This window comes from Hemiscyllium ocellatum, unplaced genomic scaffold (genome assembly GCF_020745735.1).
Source record: "Hemiscyllium ocellatum isolate sHemOce1 unplaced genomic scaffold, sHemOce1.pat.X.cur. scaffold_924_pat_ctg1, whole genome shotgun sequence".
NCBI classification, from domain to species: domain Eukaryota; kingdom Metazoa; phylum Chordata; class Chondrichthyes; order Orectolobiformes; family Hemiscylliidae; genus Hemiscyllium; species Hemiscyllium ocellatum.
Window position 1 is genome coordinate 28,314 of NW_026869311.1, and position 16,259 is coordinate 44,572.

The 16,259-nt window shown below is 42.1% G+C and overlaps 3 protein-coding genes across 3 annotated transcripts; all 3 read right to left on the reverse strand.

Annotated features, from left to right (window-relative positions):
• Nucleotides 1-839: 839 nt before the first annotated feature.
• LOC132814791 (ferritin, middle subunit-like) lies at nt 840-3,050 on the reverse strand. Its single transcript, XM_060823579.1, has 4 exons — nt 2,949-3,050; nt 1,579-1,725; nt 1,149-1,274; nt 840-995 (listed from the first exon to the last, which is right to left on the reverse strand). The coding sequence occupies exons 1-4, from the start codon at nt 3,048-3,050 to the stop codon at nt 840-842; spliced, it is 531 nt and encodes a 176-aa protein (XP_060679562.1).
• Nucleotides 3,051-7,298: 4,248 nt separating this feature from the next.
• On the reverse strand, nt 7,299-9,469 carry LOC132814790 (ferritin heavy chain A-like). The gene is made up of 4 exons (XM_060823578.1): nt 9,368-9,469; nt 8,016-8,162; nt 7,608-7,733; nt 7,299-7,454 (listed from the first exon to the last, which is right to left on the reverse strand). The coding sequence occupies exons 1-4, from the start codon at nt 9,467-9,469 to the stop codon at nt 7,299-7,301; spliced, it is 531 nt and encodes a 176-aa protein (XP_060679561.1).
• Nucleotides 9,470-14,172: 4,703 nt separating this feature from the next.
• On the reverse strand, nt 14,173-16,250 carry LOC132814786 (ferritin heavy chain A-like). Its single transcript, XM_060823573.1, has 4 exons — nt 16,149-16,250; nt 15,053-15,199; nt 14,608-14,733; nt 14,173-14,328 (listed from the first exon to the last, which is right to left on the reverse strand). The coding sequence occupies exons 1-4, from the start codon at nt 16,248-16,250 to the stop codon at nt 14,173-14,175; spliced, it is 531 nt and encodes a 176-aa protein (XP_060679556.1).
• Between the last annotated feature and the right edge of the window lie 9 nt (nt 16,251-16,259).

Genomic DNA, 16,259 nt, shown 5'->3' on the forward strand with positions numbered 1-16,259 from the left:
GCTTATCATTTACAACTTTGCTCAAATGTTACCAGAATTCTAAGAGGAGTGTGAAAGGTTTAAGTGAACACAACCAGACTAGTTGATTTTTTAAATCCATTGGAATTTAAGTAGAACATTAAAATTATTTCGCAATGTAATAGTTTGGGCCATAATGGTGTTTACAAACATTTGTTGAACTTGATTTAAAGTTCACAGGAGTTGTTTTGTCTGGCAGTGCTGTTAGAAAACCTGACCTATCTGGTCTTCTCCAAAACACTGACTGCTAGAAATCTGAAAGTGAAAAGGATTGGAAAACCCAATAAGTCAATTGACTCAAATCCTTTGACTTTGTCCCTTATTTATAGACAGCAGCCATTTGTATTTATTAAGGCTTCCTCTTGCACACTGCTGTATCCCTACCTATCAGGCAGGAGGCCCTGAACAACTCCGTCCTGGAGGAGGGCACCTTTAAACAGAAGGTTTAGGCAGAAGTGTGCTTTAAGGAAAATCAATAAAGTCCAGGCACATGGCCCCACTGTCAAATGTTAGTTGGGCAAACAAAAAGGTACAATATGATAATACAACTGTTCTAGTATCTCCAACTATTGACAGTGCAATGCACAAATTATGCAAATATTGAGTTTGTCCATGTTATTTGTGGGAATGACGATCACTCAAAACATTTAGCTGGTCTGGTGCAATAGAAAGGATTTCAGAACTAATACATTTACAAAACCATGAGAGTCCACTCAAACTGTTTATTGTCTGTTAGTAACTGACAAACAGAACCTCACTAGTTACGAGTATCCTAGTTGTACTAGTACAAAAACACCACAAACTCATTCCCTGCAGTCAGTTCAGTCACTCTCCCTCAGGGTGAGCCTGTCAAACAGGTACTCTCCCAGGCCATTCTCAGGGGCTCCCAGTCTCTTCAGGTTGGTGATGTGATCTCCCAGCTTCTTGATCATCTTCACTTGCTCATCCAAGTAGTGCCTCTCCAGGAAGTCACACAGCTGGAAAGCAAAATACAGCAATGACAAATGGTCAAGAATGCTAGACCTCAGTCACAACACCTGTTCTGTGTAACCCCCACAAAGAGTCATTAGCTGCAGGAATCCCAAGGCACGAAGTCATTGCAACTTGCCCAATTAGCAGAAGGAACTCACATGAGGGTCAGTGTGGCCAGAGGAGAGTTTGTGCAGATCCAGCAGACTCTGGTTCACATCCTTCTCCATCTGCAGAGCTTTCTGCATTGCCTCCAGACCATTGCCCCACTCATCCTGCTCTGGCTTCTGGAGGGAAAGTATTTAAAGTCAGTTGTGAAACATCAACAATGGGGTGGTGAAACAGCAATGATCTGTGCAAAGTAGGAGGTAAATAACAATTCAAGGCAATCATACCAGTCTCCCAGCCAACTCTGACCAGATTAAAGATTGAACCTCATTGGAGACAACAAGTTTCAAAACACATGGAATAGATAACTGATCTCTAGAAGAGTTTTATAAATAGCTTTGTTCTCAAACTCAATCCCATTTCTTTTTGGCTTCAACCACCATTAATAGAAGCTCATTCCTTAGAAGGGCATGAAAAAGATACCTTGATATCCTGCAGGAGGACTCGGCCTCCACGTTTATTCTGGAATTCCATCAGTTTCTCAGCGTGTTCCCGTTCCTCATGGGACTGCTCCTTGAAGAACTCAGCAAAGTGACGCAGGGCAACATCATCCCGGTCAAAGTAAGAGAACTGTGGATAATTTCACATTAATTAGTATCAGATTTCCTTCTCACTTAGGAAGTCAAATCTTGAGTAAGAAGGCTTTTTCATAAAAAAAGTGTAAAATTCACATTACCCCTCCCCCCATTAGGTGGGCTTTGGAATCCTCATTTCACATCAGCATTGTCTATAATCAAAAGATCAAACTTATTAGGGAGGAATTTTTTTTCTTCAAAAGAATAGAAACCCTGCTGTATTCTAGAGATTTAGCAAGTTACTTTTTAAAAAGTGGTCAAAACAGAAGGATCTGGCTATGTCCTTGCTGCACATACATTGGCATTTTGGGATCCTATACATTAGAGAACAGTAAGAAAGCAAGTTATTGCTTTTTGAAAAAGTCTCAGGATGAGGACACCACTGTCTAGATGATTTATTACCCAATTATGGTTATCCAGAAGACAATTTAGGAGACAACCACATGGCTGTGGGTCTGAAGTCACATGGTAGGCCAGACCAGGTAAGGATGGCGGTTTCCTTCCCTTAAAAGGGACATCAGTTAACAAAGTGGGCCTTCTCAACAATAGATTCATGATCATTGGATCATTAGTTCTAAATTTTAATTAAATTCAAACACCACTATCTGCCATGGTATAAGTTGAACCCAAACCCCCAAGAACATTTGAGCCTCTTGATTAAGAAAAGACCATTAGGTCATCATCTCACTTGTTAGGTGCATGAGGACACCTGAAGGGACACAAGTGTATCCGAACTGTGCTGCCCAAATATTGGTCAATAATTTAGTCTTAAACCAGTTAGACAGGAAGAGAGATCTTGAATCAACAGCATTCTTGGTTTTCTTTTCAGCCATGGATTTTGTCATAGACAAACTTACCAGAACCTTAGTCAGTCAGCCCACCAAGTGAACTTGCCACAATGGTTTGACCAGACCCATACTCAGGATCTGCAAACTCAGGGAGTTTAGTGTTCATTTTATATACTTTTCTAGTGCACTTTAGAGAGACATTATTACATATCTGAACCAAAAGTCCCACCTACTCCAGAATGGAGTTATTTCTGTATACAATAGGGAAAACGCAGATGTTATAACAAGGTCTACTAATTTATAACACCATACCAAACACTCACTGTTTAAAGATTCAGTCCTAAACCCAACCTTCCACCAAAACACAGCTTGAATTCAAATTTACTGAAATCCAACTTTTCAGAACACATTCATAGGAATAGGACCTCACCATGGAGAGGTAAACATAGGAGGAATAGAGCTCCAGGTTGATCTGCTTATTAACAGCATCTTCACAGTCCTTGTGGTAGTTCTGACACACTTGGGAGGCCATCTTCACTATTCCTACTCACTATCACCTCAACAACTCTAGAACTGAGCCTCTCTTCCACAAGCTCTTGCATTTATCCTCCTGGGACACCCTGCACCCAACCAGGGAATGATGTCACCATGATTGACAATCATGACAGCCAATCAGGAATCACTCATGCATCTAGGCACCAATGAATAAGGATATGAGCTAGAGCCAATCAGAGCTTTGGAATGCAAACAAATTGAGAGGCTTTTTCTCAATGATGTCACTGCTCTTAGGTTTCGTTTCAAATTGAAGGTGTTTAACATTCTTGTTTGAACTTAGTGATAACGACTAAAATGAAATAAGGAACTGCAGCTGCTGGAAATCTGAAACAAAAACAGAGATTGCTGGAGAAACTCAGAAGGTTTTGCAGCATCTGTGAAGAGAGAAACAGAGTAAATCTTTCAAGCCCTGACCCTTCGTCAGAATAGATTATCTGAAGAATGAGCACTGGACTTGAAACGTTAATTTTGTTTCTCTCTCCACAGTTGCTGTCAGACCTGCAGAGTTTCTCCAGTAATCTCTGTTCGTGTTGTTAATGATAACTTGTAACTTTTGCTGAAATAACATTTCAGAACCTGGTCATGTTTGTTGCGTGTGAGGAGCTGTGAAGCTGATACAGTACAAATTAAATCATTCTGTGGGACTTTGCCAACCGGCCACTGGACAGAGAAATGGAAATGTGTGAATGAGAGGCAGTGAATGTGACCAACTCCAGTATCACCCACACACTCAGCTGCTGTTCCACAGTAGGGAGCCTCCATTTGTAACAGGAAGTTTCAATGTCCCACTATCAGAGATCAGGAGAATCGATGTTTCGGGCGTGAGCCCTTCTTCAGGAGTGATGAAAGACACTTTCCTCATTCCTGAAGAAGGGCTTATGCCCGAAACGTCGATTCTCCTGCTCCTTGGATGCTGCCTGACCTGCTGCGCTTTTCCAGCAACACATTTTCAGCTCTGATCTCCAGCATCTGCAGTCCTCACTTTCTCCATATCAGAGATCCCCAATTATCCTTTGTCACAGATAGTGGGGCAACATCTCACCCTTCTCTTTTTGGGGCTTTGGTCAATTGTCCTTGCTGAGGTGATACCTGAGAAGTGACATCCCCAGCAACATTTGACAGTCTCAGTGGGATCTATACATTTGTAAGATTTTGGATTTGGGGATTACAGATACCTAAGGTCAGCTGTTGAGGATTTGTAAGTAGTTTTAAGATCGTTTATTCAGTTTATAGTAACAGTTTAGACATGTGAGATAATGGAGAGTTTTATTGATCTCAGAGAATGGATAAATGGATGCAACCAATCTCTATAGCATTTGATAGCAGGAGTGACCGTCTTTCAGCATTTACTGATGGTAAGGCTCTTTCTTTTCTTTATTGTTTTATTCCCAGGTCAGCTGAGGCACCAGGAAGGTTTTGTTCCTCTCCCTGGCAAATTTTTAACTCCCCTCACCCCTCCTCCACAGATCATAGACCATAAAACCATTAGGTCTCTGGGTTGGAATAGACCGTTCAGTCCCTTGAACCTGTTCCACTGTTCTATAGGATCACAGCAGATCCAATGTTCCTCCCATCTACTTTCTTCCCTTTCCCGTAACCCTTGATTCCTCAATCCTCAAGAATCTATCGTGGCTTTAAATATACGCAAGATATCCACAGCTGTCTGTGGCAAGGCATTCCAAAGACCCACAACCCTCTGAGGGAAGGAATTCCTCCTCATCTGAGTCTTCGATGGGGGTTCCTTTACCCTGAGACTGTGGCAGTGATGGGTCCTTCCCTTAGTGGCTGTAAACTACGTTCCCGCAGATGTTTCCCGCCGCTGCGTGGATCTCCGAGATTCATGTTCAGCAGTGACCTCTGGAACCGATGTCACCTTGTCCAACTGCTGATTACCACCTCAAGCTAGTTTCAGTTGTTTTTCTAATCAAACCAATGGAGATGCTGTGACACACCTCTGGAGCAGGTGAGACTTGAACCCAGGTCTCCTGGCTCAGAAGTAGAGACACTACCACTGTGCATCAAGAGCATGGACCCATTGAGTAGCTGCACATTTACCTTGTGTCAACCATTGGTTTGAACCCTTGCCCCCAGTGAGTATTGGGCAGCTACCAAGACAGCAGAATGGTCATCTTCCTTGTGCCCAGCACTGGAGGTCAGCTCTTGATGTCGCATTAGAAAGGGTCAAGAGATGACCCTCAAAACACTCCCATGGATAATCGAAAATTTAATGGTGGTGAAAGCAGCCATTTCGCCCATCGTGCATGTACTAGCCTTCTGAATGAGCATTTTGACTTAGCATTCGCCAGCCTCTTCCCTGTCACCCTGTACTTTATTCCCATTGAAATAATCCCATTCCCTCTTGAATAGCTCAGTTGAACCGATCTTCACAAAGCTGGTGATCAAAATGTATTGTTTGTTTAATAGCCTAAATATTGTATTCTCATGTCAATAGGAGTCTGAATTTAGGACCATGGCATAGGCGACGGGGGTGAAAGTTAAAGTTATCCTTTGCTAATTGAGATGGAGAGGAGCATAAAGTACTTTGCTCAAAAGATTGGGTGTTCTTGAAATTCCTGCACTGGAGATATGTAGATACCAAGTTAGACTTATGTAACACTGGTCTAGATGGACTTTGAGTTACTCAGGACTTCAAGGTTATAGAAGGAGATGGAAAAGTTGAGTTGAAGCCCAAAAGTCAGCCATTATTGTACTTAACAGGCAAAGCAGTCAAAGGTCAGAGGCTGGGAATCCTGTAGCAAGTATCTTACCTCCTGACTCCTCAAATACTGTCCACCATCTGCAAGGCACAAGTCAGGATGTGATGGAATACTCACTTGCCTGGATAGGTGCAGTACCAATACCACAAGCAGCTTGACAGCATCCAGGAATGCAGCCACATCCACTCCCTCCATCACTGACACTCAGTGGAAGTGTACACCATCTACAAAATGCACTTTGGAAATTCAAACACCTTTAACAGTCTCTTCTAAACCAACAAGCACTTCATCTGGAAGGAAGAATGCAGCAGATACATGGGACACCACTTCCTGCAAGATCCCCACCCCAAGCTACACACCAGCCTGACTTGTAATTCCATGTTGTTGGATCAGAATACCTGGAAGCCCTTCCCTCTGGGTAATTGGATGCACTCTCAGCCATTCAAGGTGGCATTACATCACCAGGGGATGGGTCATAAATACGGGCCCAGTCAATAGTGCTCACATCCAGGTGAGCTGAGTAACAGTGACGGGTTGTATGGTTTACTCTCTTAAATAGCGACTAAGACCATATTAAAATGCAAACTCCATTGAATGAAGTTTAGTGTATACTAAAACAACTATTACACTTCCTATTAGCTTGCTGCAATTGGATTATGGTAGCAAATCCAAAAAAAAAACCACACTTGGAAGTAGTGATTAATTACAAAAAACCATCAATGTTATTGTCTATAAACTGAAATTGCATGGAAGTTGTTAGAAAAGAAGGACTTAAAGTATTGCCCCCAGGAAATCATGAACAGTTTGTGGCAACTCAAGGAAAAATAGTTACTGGAAATATTTTGCTGGAGTGTTAAGTCCCAGTTATTTCCTCAAGTTCATTCCAGAGAGAGATTTTCAGACAGTTGAAACCTGTGGAGAAGTGCTGTTGTTGTAGTGTCACTGGTTTAGTAGCCTGCAGGGTTAATGCTCAGAGACCATGGATTCAAATCTCACCATGGCAGCTGGAGGGATTTAAATCCCTCATGAATGATGTTGACCATGTAATTCTGTTGAATTACAAAATTTGAAACATTATGCTTGGTGATTTCCCTGGGATGCAAAGGCATCATTATTGCTAGTGGGACCCTGGTGCTCAGACTCAAGTTAAAACAAATATGGCTTTAGTTATTCCCTGTACTGGAAAACAATACATAGAGCATCTGGCAGTTTTTTTGTACTACAATCTCTGCTGTTGAGCATTTGACTGGAGTGTTGCAAAATTGTGCCTCTACCCAATGTTAGACAAGGCAGCTGTAAAACCAAACTTTTAGAAAATTAGCAAGCCAACCAAAGTCCAATATTTGAACAGTTTATTTTACCAGAGTCTAATACATTTCACAATAAAGAGCCCAGATTTCAACCCTGGTACAATTTAAGCAAATCACATTTCTTTCCTCCTACACAAAATGATAGAATGTTGTCTATTTTAGTATAGTAGACAACTAAACTTGCTCTCTGCAGTCCATTCAATCACTCTCCCCCAGGGTGAGCCTGTCAAACAGGTATTCTCCCAGGCCATTATCAGGGGCTCCCAGTCTCTTCAGGTTGGTGATGTGATCTCCCAGCTTCTTGATCATCTTCACTTGCTCATCCAAGTAGTGCCTCTCCAGGAAGTCACACAGCTGGAAAGCAAAATATAGCAATGACAAATTGTCAAGAATGCTAGACCTCAGTCACAACATCTGTTCTGTGTAACCCCCACAAAGAGTCATTAGCTGCAGGAATCCCAAGGCACTAAGTCATTGCAACTTCCCCAATTAGCAGAAGGAACTCACATGAGGGTCAGTGTGGCCAGAGGAGAGTTTGTGCAGATCCAGCAGACTCTGGTTCACATCCTTCTCCATCTGCAGAGCTCTCTGCATTGCCTCCAGACCATTGCCCCACTCATCCTGCTCTGGCTTCTGAAGGGAAAGTATTTAAAGTCAGTTGTGAAACAGCAATGATCTGTGCAAAGTAGGAGATAAATAACAATTCAAGGCAATCATACCAGTCTCCTAGCCAACTCTGACCAGATTAAAGATTGAACCTCATTGGAGACAACAAGTTTCAAAACACATGGAATAGATAACTGATCTCTAGAAGAGTTTTATAAAATAGCTTTGTTCTCAAACAAAATCCCATTTCTTTTTGGCTTCAACCACCATTAATAGAATCTCATTCCTTAGAAGGGCATGAAAAGATACCTTGACATCCTGCAGGAGGACCCTGCCTCCACGTTTATTCTGGAATTCCATCAGTTTCTCAGCATGTTCCCGTTCCTCATGGGACTGCTCCTTGAAGAACTCAGCAAAGTGATGCAGGGCAACATCATCCCGGTCAAAGAAAGAGGACTGTGGATAATTTCACATTAATTAGTACCAGATTTCCTTCTCACTTAGGAAGTCAAATCTTGACTATGAAGGCTTTTTGTTTTAAAAAAAAAAGTAAAATTCACATTACCCCTCCCCCCATTAGGTGGGCTTTGGAATCCTCATTTCACATCAGCATCTTCTATATCAAAAGAAAATTAGGGAGGAATTATTTTTTTTTAAAAGAATAGAAACCCTGCTGTATTCTGGAAATTTAGCAAGTTACTTTTTAAAAAGTGGTCAAAACAGAAGGATCTGGCTCTGTCCTTGCTGCACATACATTGGCATTTTGGGATCCTATACATTAGAGAACAGTAAGAAAGCAAGTTATTGCTTTTTGAAAAAGTCTCAGGATGAAGACACCACTGTCTAGATGATTTATTACCCAATTATGGTTATCCAGAAGACAATTTAGGAGACAACCACATGGCTGTGGGTCTGAAGTCACATGGTAGGCCAGACCAGGTAAGGATGGCGGTTTCCTTCCCTTAAAAGGGACATCGGTTAACAAAGTGGGCCTTCTCAACAATAGATTCATGATCATTGGATCCTTAATTCTAAATTAATTAAATTCAAACACCACTATCTGCCATGGTATAAGCTGAACCCAAACCCCAAGAACATTTGAACCTCTTGATTAAGAAAAGACCATTAGGCCACCATCTCACTTGTTAGGTGCATGAGGACACCTGAAGGGACACAAGTGTATCTGAACTGTGCTGACCAAATATTGGTCAATAGTTTAGTCTTAAACCAATTACACAGGAAGTGAGATCTTGAATCAACAGCATTCTTGATTTCTTTTCAGCCATGGATTTTGTCATAGACAAGTTTACCATAACTTTACACTTCTAGTCAGTCAGCTCACCAAGTGAACTTGACAACAATTTGACCAGATCCACAAACTCAGAGTTTAGTGTTCATTTTAGATACTTTTCTAGTGCACTTTAGAGAGACATTATTACATATCAGAACCAAAAGTCCCACCTACTCCAGAATTGAGTTAGGTCTGTATGCAATAGGGAAAAAGCAGATGTTGTAACAGGGTCTACTAATTTATAACACCATACCAAACACTCACTGTTTAAAGATTCAGTCCTAAACCCAACCTTCCACCAAAACACAGTTTAAATTCAATTTACTGACATCAGACTTTTCAGAACACATTCATAGGAATAGGACCTCACCATGGAGAGGTAAACATAGGAGGAATAGAGCTCCAGGTTGATCTGCTTATTAACAGCATCCTCACAGTCCTTGTGGTAGTTCTGACACACTTGGGAGGCCATCTTCACTATTCCTACTCACTATCACCCAGACAACTCTAGAACTGAGCCTCTCTGCCACAAGCTCTTGCATTTATCCTCCTGGGACACCCTGCACCCAACCAGGGAATGATGTCACCGTGATTGACAATCATGACAGCCAATCAGAAATCACTCATGCATCTAGGCACCAATGAATAAGGATATGAGCTTGAGCCAATCAGAGCTTTGGAATGCAAACAAATTGAGAGGCTTTTTCTCAATGATGTCACTGTTCTTAGGTTTTGTTTCAAATTGAAGGTGTTTAACATTCTTGTTTGAACTTAGTGATAACGACTAAAATGAAATAAGGAACTGCAGCTGCTGGAAATCTGAAACAAAAACAGAGATTGCTGGAGAAACTCAGAAGGTCTGGCAGCATCTGTGAAGAGAGAAACAGAGTAAATCTTTCAAGCCCTGACCCTTCGTCAGAATAGATTATCTGAAGAATGAACACTGGACTTGAAATGTTAATTTTGTTTCTCTCTCCACAGATGCTGCCAGACCTGCAGAGTTTCTCCAGTAATCTCTGTTCTTGTTGTTAATGATAACTTGTAACTTTTGCTGAAATAACATTTCAGAACCTGGTCATGTTTGTTGTGTGTGAGGAGCTGTGAAGCTGATACAGTACAAATTAAGTCATTCTGTGGGACTTTGCCAACCGGCCACTGGACAGAGAAATGGAAATGTGTGAATGAGAGGCAGTGAATGTGACCAACTCCAGTGTCACCCACACACTCAGCTGCTGTTCCACAGTAGGGAGCTTCCATTTGTAACAGGGAGTTTCAATGTCCCACTATCAGAGATCAGGAGAATCGACGTTTCGGGCATGAGCCCTTCTTCAGGAGTGATGAAAGACACTTTCCTCATTCCTGAAGAAAGGCTCATGCCCGAAACGTCGATTCTCCTGCTCCTTGGATGCTGCCTGACCTGCTGCGCTTTTCCAGCAACACATTTTCATCTCTGATCTCCAGCATCTGCAGTCCTCACTTTCTCCACTATCAGAGATCCCCACTTATCCTTTAACACAGATAGTGGGGCAACATCTCACCCTTCTCTTTTTGGGGTTTTGGTTGATTGTCCTTGCTGAGGTGATACCTGAGAAGTGACATCCCCAGCAACATTTGACAGTCTCAGTGGGATCTATACATTTGTAAGATTTTGGATTTGGGGATTACTGATACCTAAGGTCAGCTGTTGAGGATTTGTAAGTAGTTTTAAGATAGTGTATTCAGTTTATAGTAACTGCTTAGACATGTGAGATAATGGAGAGTTTTATTGACCCCAGAGAATGGATAAATGGATGCAACCAATCTCTATAGCATTTGATAGCAGGAGTGACAGTTTAAAGTCTGGTTGAAGATTTGTAGCTCGGGTGTCCGTTGTTGTGGTTCTGTTTGCCGAGCTGGAAGTTTTTGCTGCAAACGTTTCGTTCCCTGGCTAGGGAACATCATCAGTGCTATTGGAGCCTCCTGTGAAGCGCTGCTTTGATGTTTCTTCCGGTATTTAGAGTGGTTTGTTCTTGCCGCTTCCGGGTATCAGTTTCAGCTGTAGTAGTTTGTATGTGGGGTCCAGGTTGATGTGTCTGTTGATGGATCTTCTTGCCGTTTCCGGGTGTCAGTTTCAGCTGTAGTGGTTTGTATATGGGGTCCAGGTCTATGTGTCTGTTAATGGAGTTTGTGGATGAATGCCATGCCTCTAGGAATTCCCTGGCTGTTCTCTGTCTGGCTTGTCCTATGATGGTAGTGTTTTCCCAGTCAAATTCATGTTCCTGGTTGTCTGAGTGTATGGCTACTAGGGATAGCTGGTCGTGTCGTTTGGAGTGACAGTCTTTCAGCATTTACTGATGGTAAGGCTCTTTCTTTTCTTTATTGTTTTATTCCCAGGTCAGCTGAGACACCAGCAAGGTTTTGTTCCTCTCCCTGGCAAATTCTTAACTCCCCTCACCCCTCCTCCACAGATCATAGACCATAAAACCATTAGGTCCCTGGGTTGGAGTAGATCGTTCAGTCCCTTGAACCTGTTCCACTGTTCTATAGGATCACAGCAGATCCAATGTTCCTCCCATCTACTTTCTGCCCTTTCCCCATAACCCTTGATTCTTCAACTCCTCAAGAATCTATCGCGGCTTTAAATATACGCAAGATATCCCAAGCTGTCTGTGGCAAGGCATTCCAAAGACCCACAACCCTCTGAGGGAAGGAATTCCTCCTCATCTGAGTCTTCGATGGGTGTCCCTTTACCCTGAGACTGTGGCAGTGATGGGTCCTTCCCTTAGTGGCTGTAAACTACGTTCCCGCAGATGTTTCCTGCCGCTGCGTGGATCTCCGAGATTCATGTTCAGCAGTGTCCTCTGGAACTGATGTCACCGCGTCCAACTGCTGATTACCATCTCAAGCTAGTTTCAGTTATTTTTCAAATCAAACCAATGGAGATGCTGTGACACACCTCTGGAGCAGGTGAGACTTGAACCCAGGCCTCCTGGCTCAGAGGTAGAGACACTACCACTGTGCATCAAGAGCATGGACCCATTGAGTGGCTGCACATTTACTTTGCGTCAACCATCGGTTTGAACCCTTGCCCCCAGTGAGTATTGGGCAGCTACCAAGACAGCAGAATGGTCATCTCCCTTGGTGCCCAGCACTGGAGGTCAGCTCTTGACCCTTTCTAAACATTCACATGGATAATCAAAAATATAATGGTGGTGAAAGCAGCCATTTCGCCCATCGTGCATGTACTAGCCTTCCGAATGAGCGTTTTGACTTAGCATTAGCCAGCCTTTTCCCTGTCACCCTGTACTTTATTCCCATTGAAATAATCCCATTCCCTCTTGAATAGCTCAGTTGAACCTATCTCCACAAAGCTGGTGAGCAAAATGTATTGTTTGTTTAATAGCCTAAATATTGTATTCTCATGTCAATAGGAGTCTGAATTTAGGACCGTGGCATAGGTGACGGGGGTGAAAGTTAAAGTTATCCTTTGCTAATTGAGATGGAGAGGAGCATAAAGTACTTTGCTCGAAAGATTGGGTGTTTTTTGAAATTCCTGCACTGGAGATATGTAAATACCAAGTTAGACTTATGTAACACTGGTCTAGATGGACTTTGAGTTACTCAGGACTTCAAGGCTATAGAAGGAAATGGAAAAGTTGAGTTGAAGCCCAAAGTCAGCCATTATTGTACTTAACAGGCAAAGCAGTCAAAGGTCAGAGGCTGGGAATCCTGTAGCAAGTATCTTACCTCCTGACTCCTCAAATACTGTCCACCATCTGCAAGGCACAAGTCAGGATGTGATGGAATACTCCTCACTTGCCTGGATAGGTGCAGTACCAATACCACAAGCAGCTTGACAGCATCCAGGAATGCAGCCACATCCACTCCCTCCATCACTGACACTCAGTAGAAGTGTACACCATCTACACAATGCACTTTGGAAATTCAAACACCTTTAACAGTCTCTTCCAAACCAACAAGCACTTCATCTGGAAGGAAGAATGCAGCAGATACATGGGACACCACTTCCTGCAAGATCCCCACCCCAAGCTACACACCAGCCTGACTTGTAATTACATGTTGTTGGATCAGAATACCTGGAAGCCCTTCCCTCTGGGTAATTGGATGCACTCTCAGCCATTCAAGGTGGCATTACATCACCAGGGGATGGATCATAAATACAGGCCCAGTCAATAGTGCTCACATCCAGGTGAGCTGAGTAACAGTGACGGGTTGTATGGTTTACTCACTTACTCTCAAGTAGCGACTAAGACCATATTAAAATGCAAACCCCATTGAATGAAGTTTAGTGTATACTACAACAACCATTACACTTTCTATTAGCTTGCTGCAATTGGATTATGGTAGCAAATCCAAAAAAAAACTTGGAAAGTGATTAATTACCAAAAAACCATCAATGTTATTGTCTATAAACTGAAATTGCATGGAAGTTGTTAGAAAAGAAGGACTTAAAGTATTGCCCCCAGGAAATCATGAACAGTTTGTGGCAACTCAAGGAAAAATAGTTACTGGAAATATTTTGCTGGAGTGTTAAGTCCCAGTTATTTCCTCAAGTTCATTCCAGAGAGAGATTTTCAGACAGTTGAAACCTGTGGAGAAGTGCTGTTGTAGTGTCACTGGTTTAGTATCCTGCAGGTTTAATGCTCAGAGACCATGGATTCAAATCTCACCATGGCAGCTGGAGGGATTTAAATCCCTCATGAATGATGTTGACCATGTAATTCTGTTGAACTAAAATTTGGAACATTATGCTTGGTGATTTCCCTGGGATGCAAAGGCATCGTTATTGCTAGTGGGACCCTGGTGCTCAGACTCAAGTTAAAACAAATATGGTTTTAGTTGGCACTACAGGGAATAACTATAGAGCATCTGGCAGTTTTTTTTGTACTACTATCTCTGCTGTTGAGCATTTGAATGGAGTGTTGCAAAATTGGGCCTCTACCCAATGTTAGACAAGGCAGCTATAAAACCAAAGTTTTGGAAAATTAGCAAGCCAACCAAAGTCCAATATTTGAACAGTTTATTTTGCCAGAGTCTAATACATTTCACAATAAAGAGCCCAGATTTCAGCCCTGGTACAATTTAAGCAAATCACATTTCTTTCCTCCTACACAAATGATAGAATGTTGTCTATTTTAGTAGAGTACAAAACTAAACTTGCTCCCTGCAGTCAGTTCAGTCACTCTCCCCCAGGGTGAGCCTGTCAAACAGGTACTCTCCCAGGCCATTCTCAGGGGCTCCCAGTCTCTTCAGGTTGGTGATGTGATCTCCCAGCTTCTTGATCATCTTCACTTGCTCATCCAAGTAGTGCCTCTCCAGGAAGTCACACAGCTGGAAGGAAGTTTCCAAAGGACCAATATTAATCCATGAATTGGAATTTAATTCTTGACTAGAAGACATGATCCAACATAAACATTTCCTTTAATGAACTACTAAATCCTTAGAGGGAAATGCTAGGATTGTGTAAAAATATTTGACACTTATCTGCCCATTCTCTCCAAATCCCTACATCTCCAGGTACTGGGACAGTTATTAGCATCAATTAAAGACAGAAAAGCAGCATCTTTCAATAATTGTGCCCAAAACACCATTCAATCATGGAGAGCTCACATGAGGGTCCGTGTGGCCAGAGGAGAGTTTGTGCAGATCCAGCAGACTCTGGTTCACATCCTTCTCCATCTGCAGAGCTCTCTGCATTGCCTCCAGACCATTGCCCCACTCATCCTGCTCTGGCTTCTGGAAGAAGAAAGGAAAAGTTCAGGTACAGCATGTAAAAGCATCAGGAGGGTTCCTGTCAAAGCAATGATCCATGCAAGATAAGAGGCAGGATAGAGTAGTGAACAACAATTCAAGCTAGTCATACCAATCTCCGAGCCAACTCCAAATGGATCAAAATTGAATCACACTGGAGAAGACGGGACTCAACACATGCAGCAAATAGCCAATTCCAGAATAGTTTTTGTAAAGTGCTTTGTTCTCAAATCAATCCCATTTCCTTTTGGCCTCAGCCACTACTAACAGAAGCTTATTCCTCAGAAGGGAATGAAAAAGATACCTTGACATCCTGCAGGAGGACCCGGCCTCCACGTTTATTCTGGAATTCCATCAGTTTCTCAGCGTGTTCCCGTTCCTCGTGGGACTGCTCCTTGAAGAACTCAGCAAAGTGACGCAGGGCAACATCATCCCGGTCAAAGTAAGAGGACTGACAAGAGAATTGAATTTTAAAACAGGAATTCTTCCAGTCAGAAATTCTTCCATCCTCATTAAGATTTATTCTCAATTTGACAGTTACAAGTTTGCTATTAGTTTCATCAATCCCAAATATGGGCAACAACTCATTCAGCATGAGCAGCTAGCAAAAAGTGAATTATATGGAGTTCATAAATTTAGTTTGATGCACAGAATTTTCTAAGTTAAGCAAGAGCCTGGAGGTTCTTGGATATTTAAACACTATCATTTCTAATGGAATATGTTCTGGAGTAATTTATCATGAACCCTAGACAAATAAGCAATTCAATGATTTCACTAAGTGTGAAGAGCATTAATTACTACAGGAAGCTTCAAACTTATGAAGTTAATTGATTTGCAAAGTGATAATTATTAGCCATGAAAATTGGGACAATCTGATACTAAAATGTAATACTCACACCTATATGGTGGAAGAAAACTCTCCAGTCTTACACCATATAGTTGGAGATTCTCGGTTTAACCTCATATCCCAATGATGTATTAGTGACATTAGTTTCTTTTTAAAAAAAAGTGGCATCCCATTAATGCTGGGGCTTTAACTAACATTAAGTACTCCACTATAACAGTCTTCAGCAAACCACACAGCAGCTATCTTTTTCTCCCCCAGGTATCTTCTGATCAGAGATAGTAGACAGGTAGGAGTTGAACGCAGACCAAGTTCAGAGACAGGGACACAGACTGCTCCATGAGAGTGCTCTTTAAACAGGTTTCATGTTAAGCTTCTCCAGAGTAGCTGTTAAAACTGATCCTCAGGCAGTTAACATGACAAAGAAGAAGCATTCACTACTCAAACATTACTCCCAGATTTCACACCCAACAAAACAAGAACGTAGTCATTGCTTTGAAACTGATAAATTCTAACTTTCAAAAGAAAACTACAATCTCAGGATCACAAGCCTCACCATGGAGAGGTAAACATAGGAGGAATAGAGCTCCAGGTTGATCTGTTTGTTAACAGCATCCTCACAGTCCTTGTGGTAGTTCTGACACACTTGGGAGGCCATCTTCACTAT

Excerpts from the sequence above, each read along its gene's own strand:
- LOC132814791 (XM_060823579.1), bottom strand. The coding sequence starts at position 3,050 with ATGGCCTCCCAAGTGTGTCAGAACTACCACAAGGACTGTGAAGATGCT. Across the intron at positions 1,726-2,948 it reads CCTATGTTTACCTCTCCATG|TTCTCTTACTTTGACCGGGA; the intron begins GTGAGGTCCTAT and ends AATTATCCACAG. Across the intron at positions 1,275-1,578 it reads TCCTCCTGCAGGATATCAAG|AAGCCAGAGCAGGATGAGTG; the intron begins GTATCTTTTTCA and ends CTTTCCCTCCAG.
- LOC132814790 (XM_060823578.1), bottom strand. The coding sequence starts at position 9,469 with ATGGCCTCCCAAGTGTGTCAGAACTACCACAAGGACTGTGAGGATGCT. Across the intron at positions 7,734-8,015 it reads TCCTCCTGCAGGATGTCAAG|AAGCCAGAGCAGGATGAGTG; the intron begins GTATCTTTTCAT and ends CTTTCCCTTCAG. Across the intron at positions 7,455-7,607 it reads CTGGCCACACTGACCCTCAT|CTGTGTGACTTCCTGGAGAG; the intron begins GTGAGTTCCTTC and ends TTTGCTTTCCAG.
- LOC132814786 (XM_060823573.1), bottom strand. The coding sequence starts at position 16,250 with ATGGCCTCCCAAGTGTGTCAGAACTACCACAAGGACTGTGAGGATGCT. Across the intron at positions 15,200-16,148 it reads CCTATGTTTACCTCTCCATG|TCCTCTTACTTTGACCGGGA; the intron begins GTGAGGCTTGTG and ends TTCTCTTGTCAG. Across the intron at positions 14,329-14,607 it reads CTGGCCACACGGACCCTCAT|CTGTGTGACTTCCTGGAGAG; the intron begins GTGAGCTCTCCA and ends ACTTCCTTCCAG.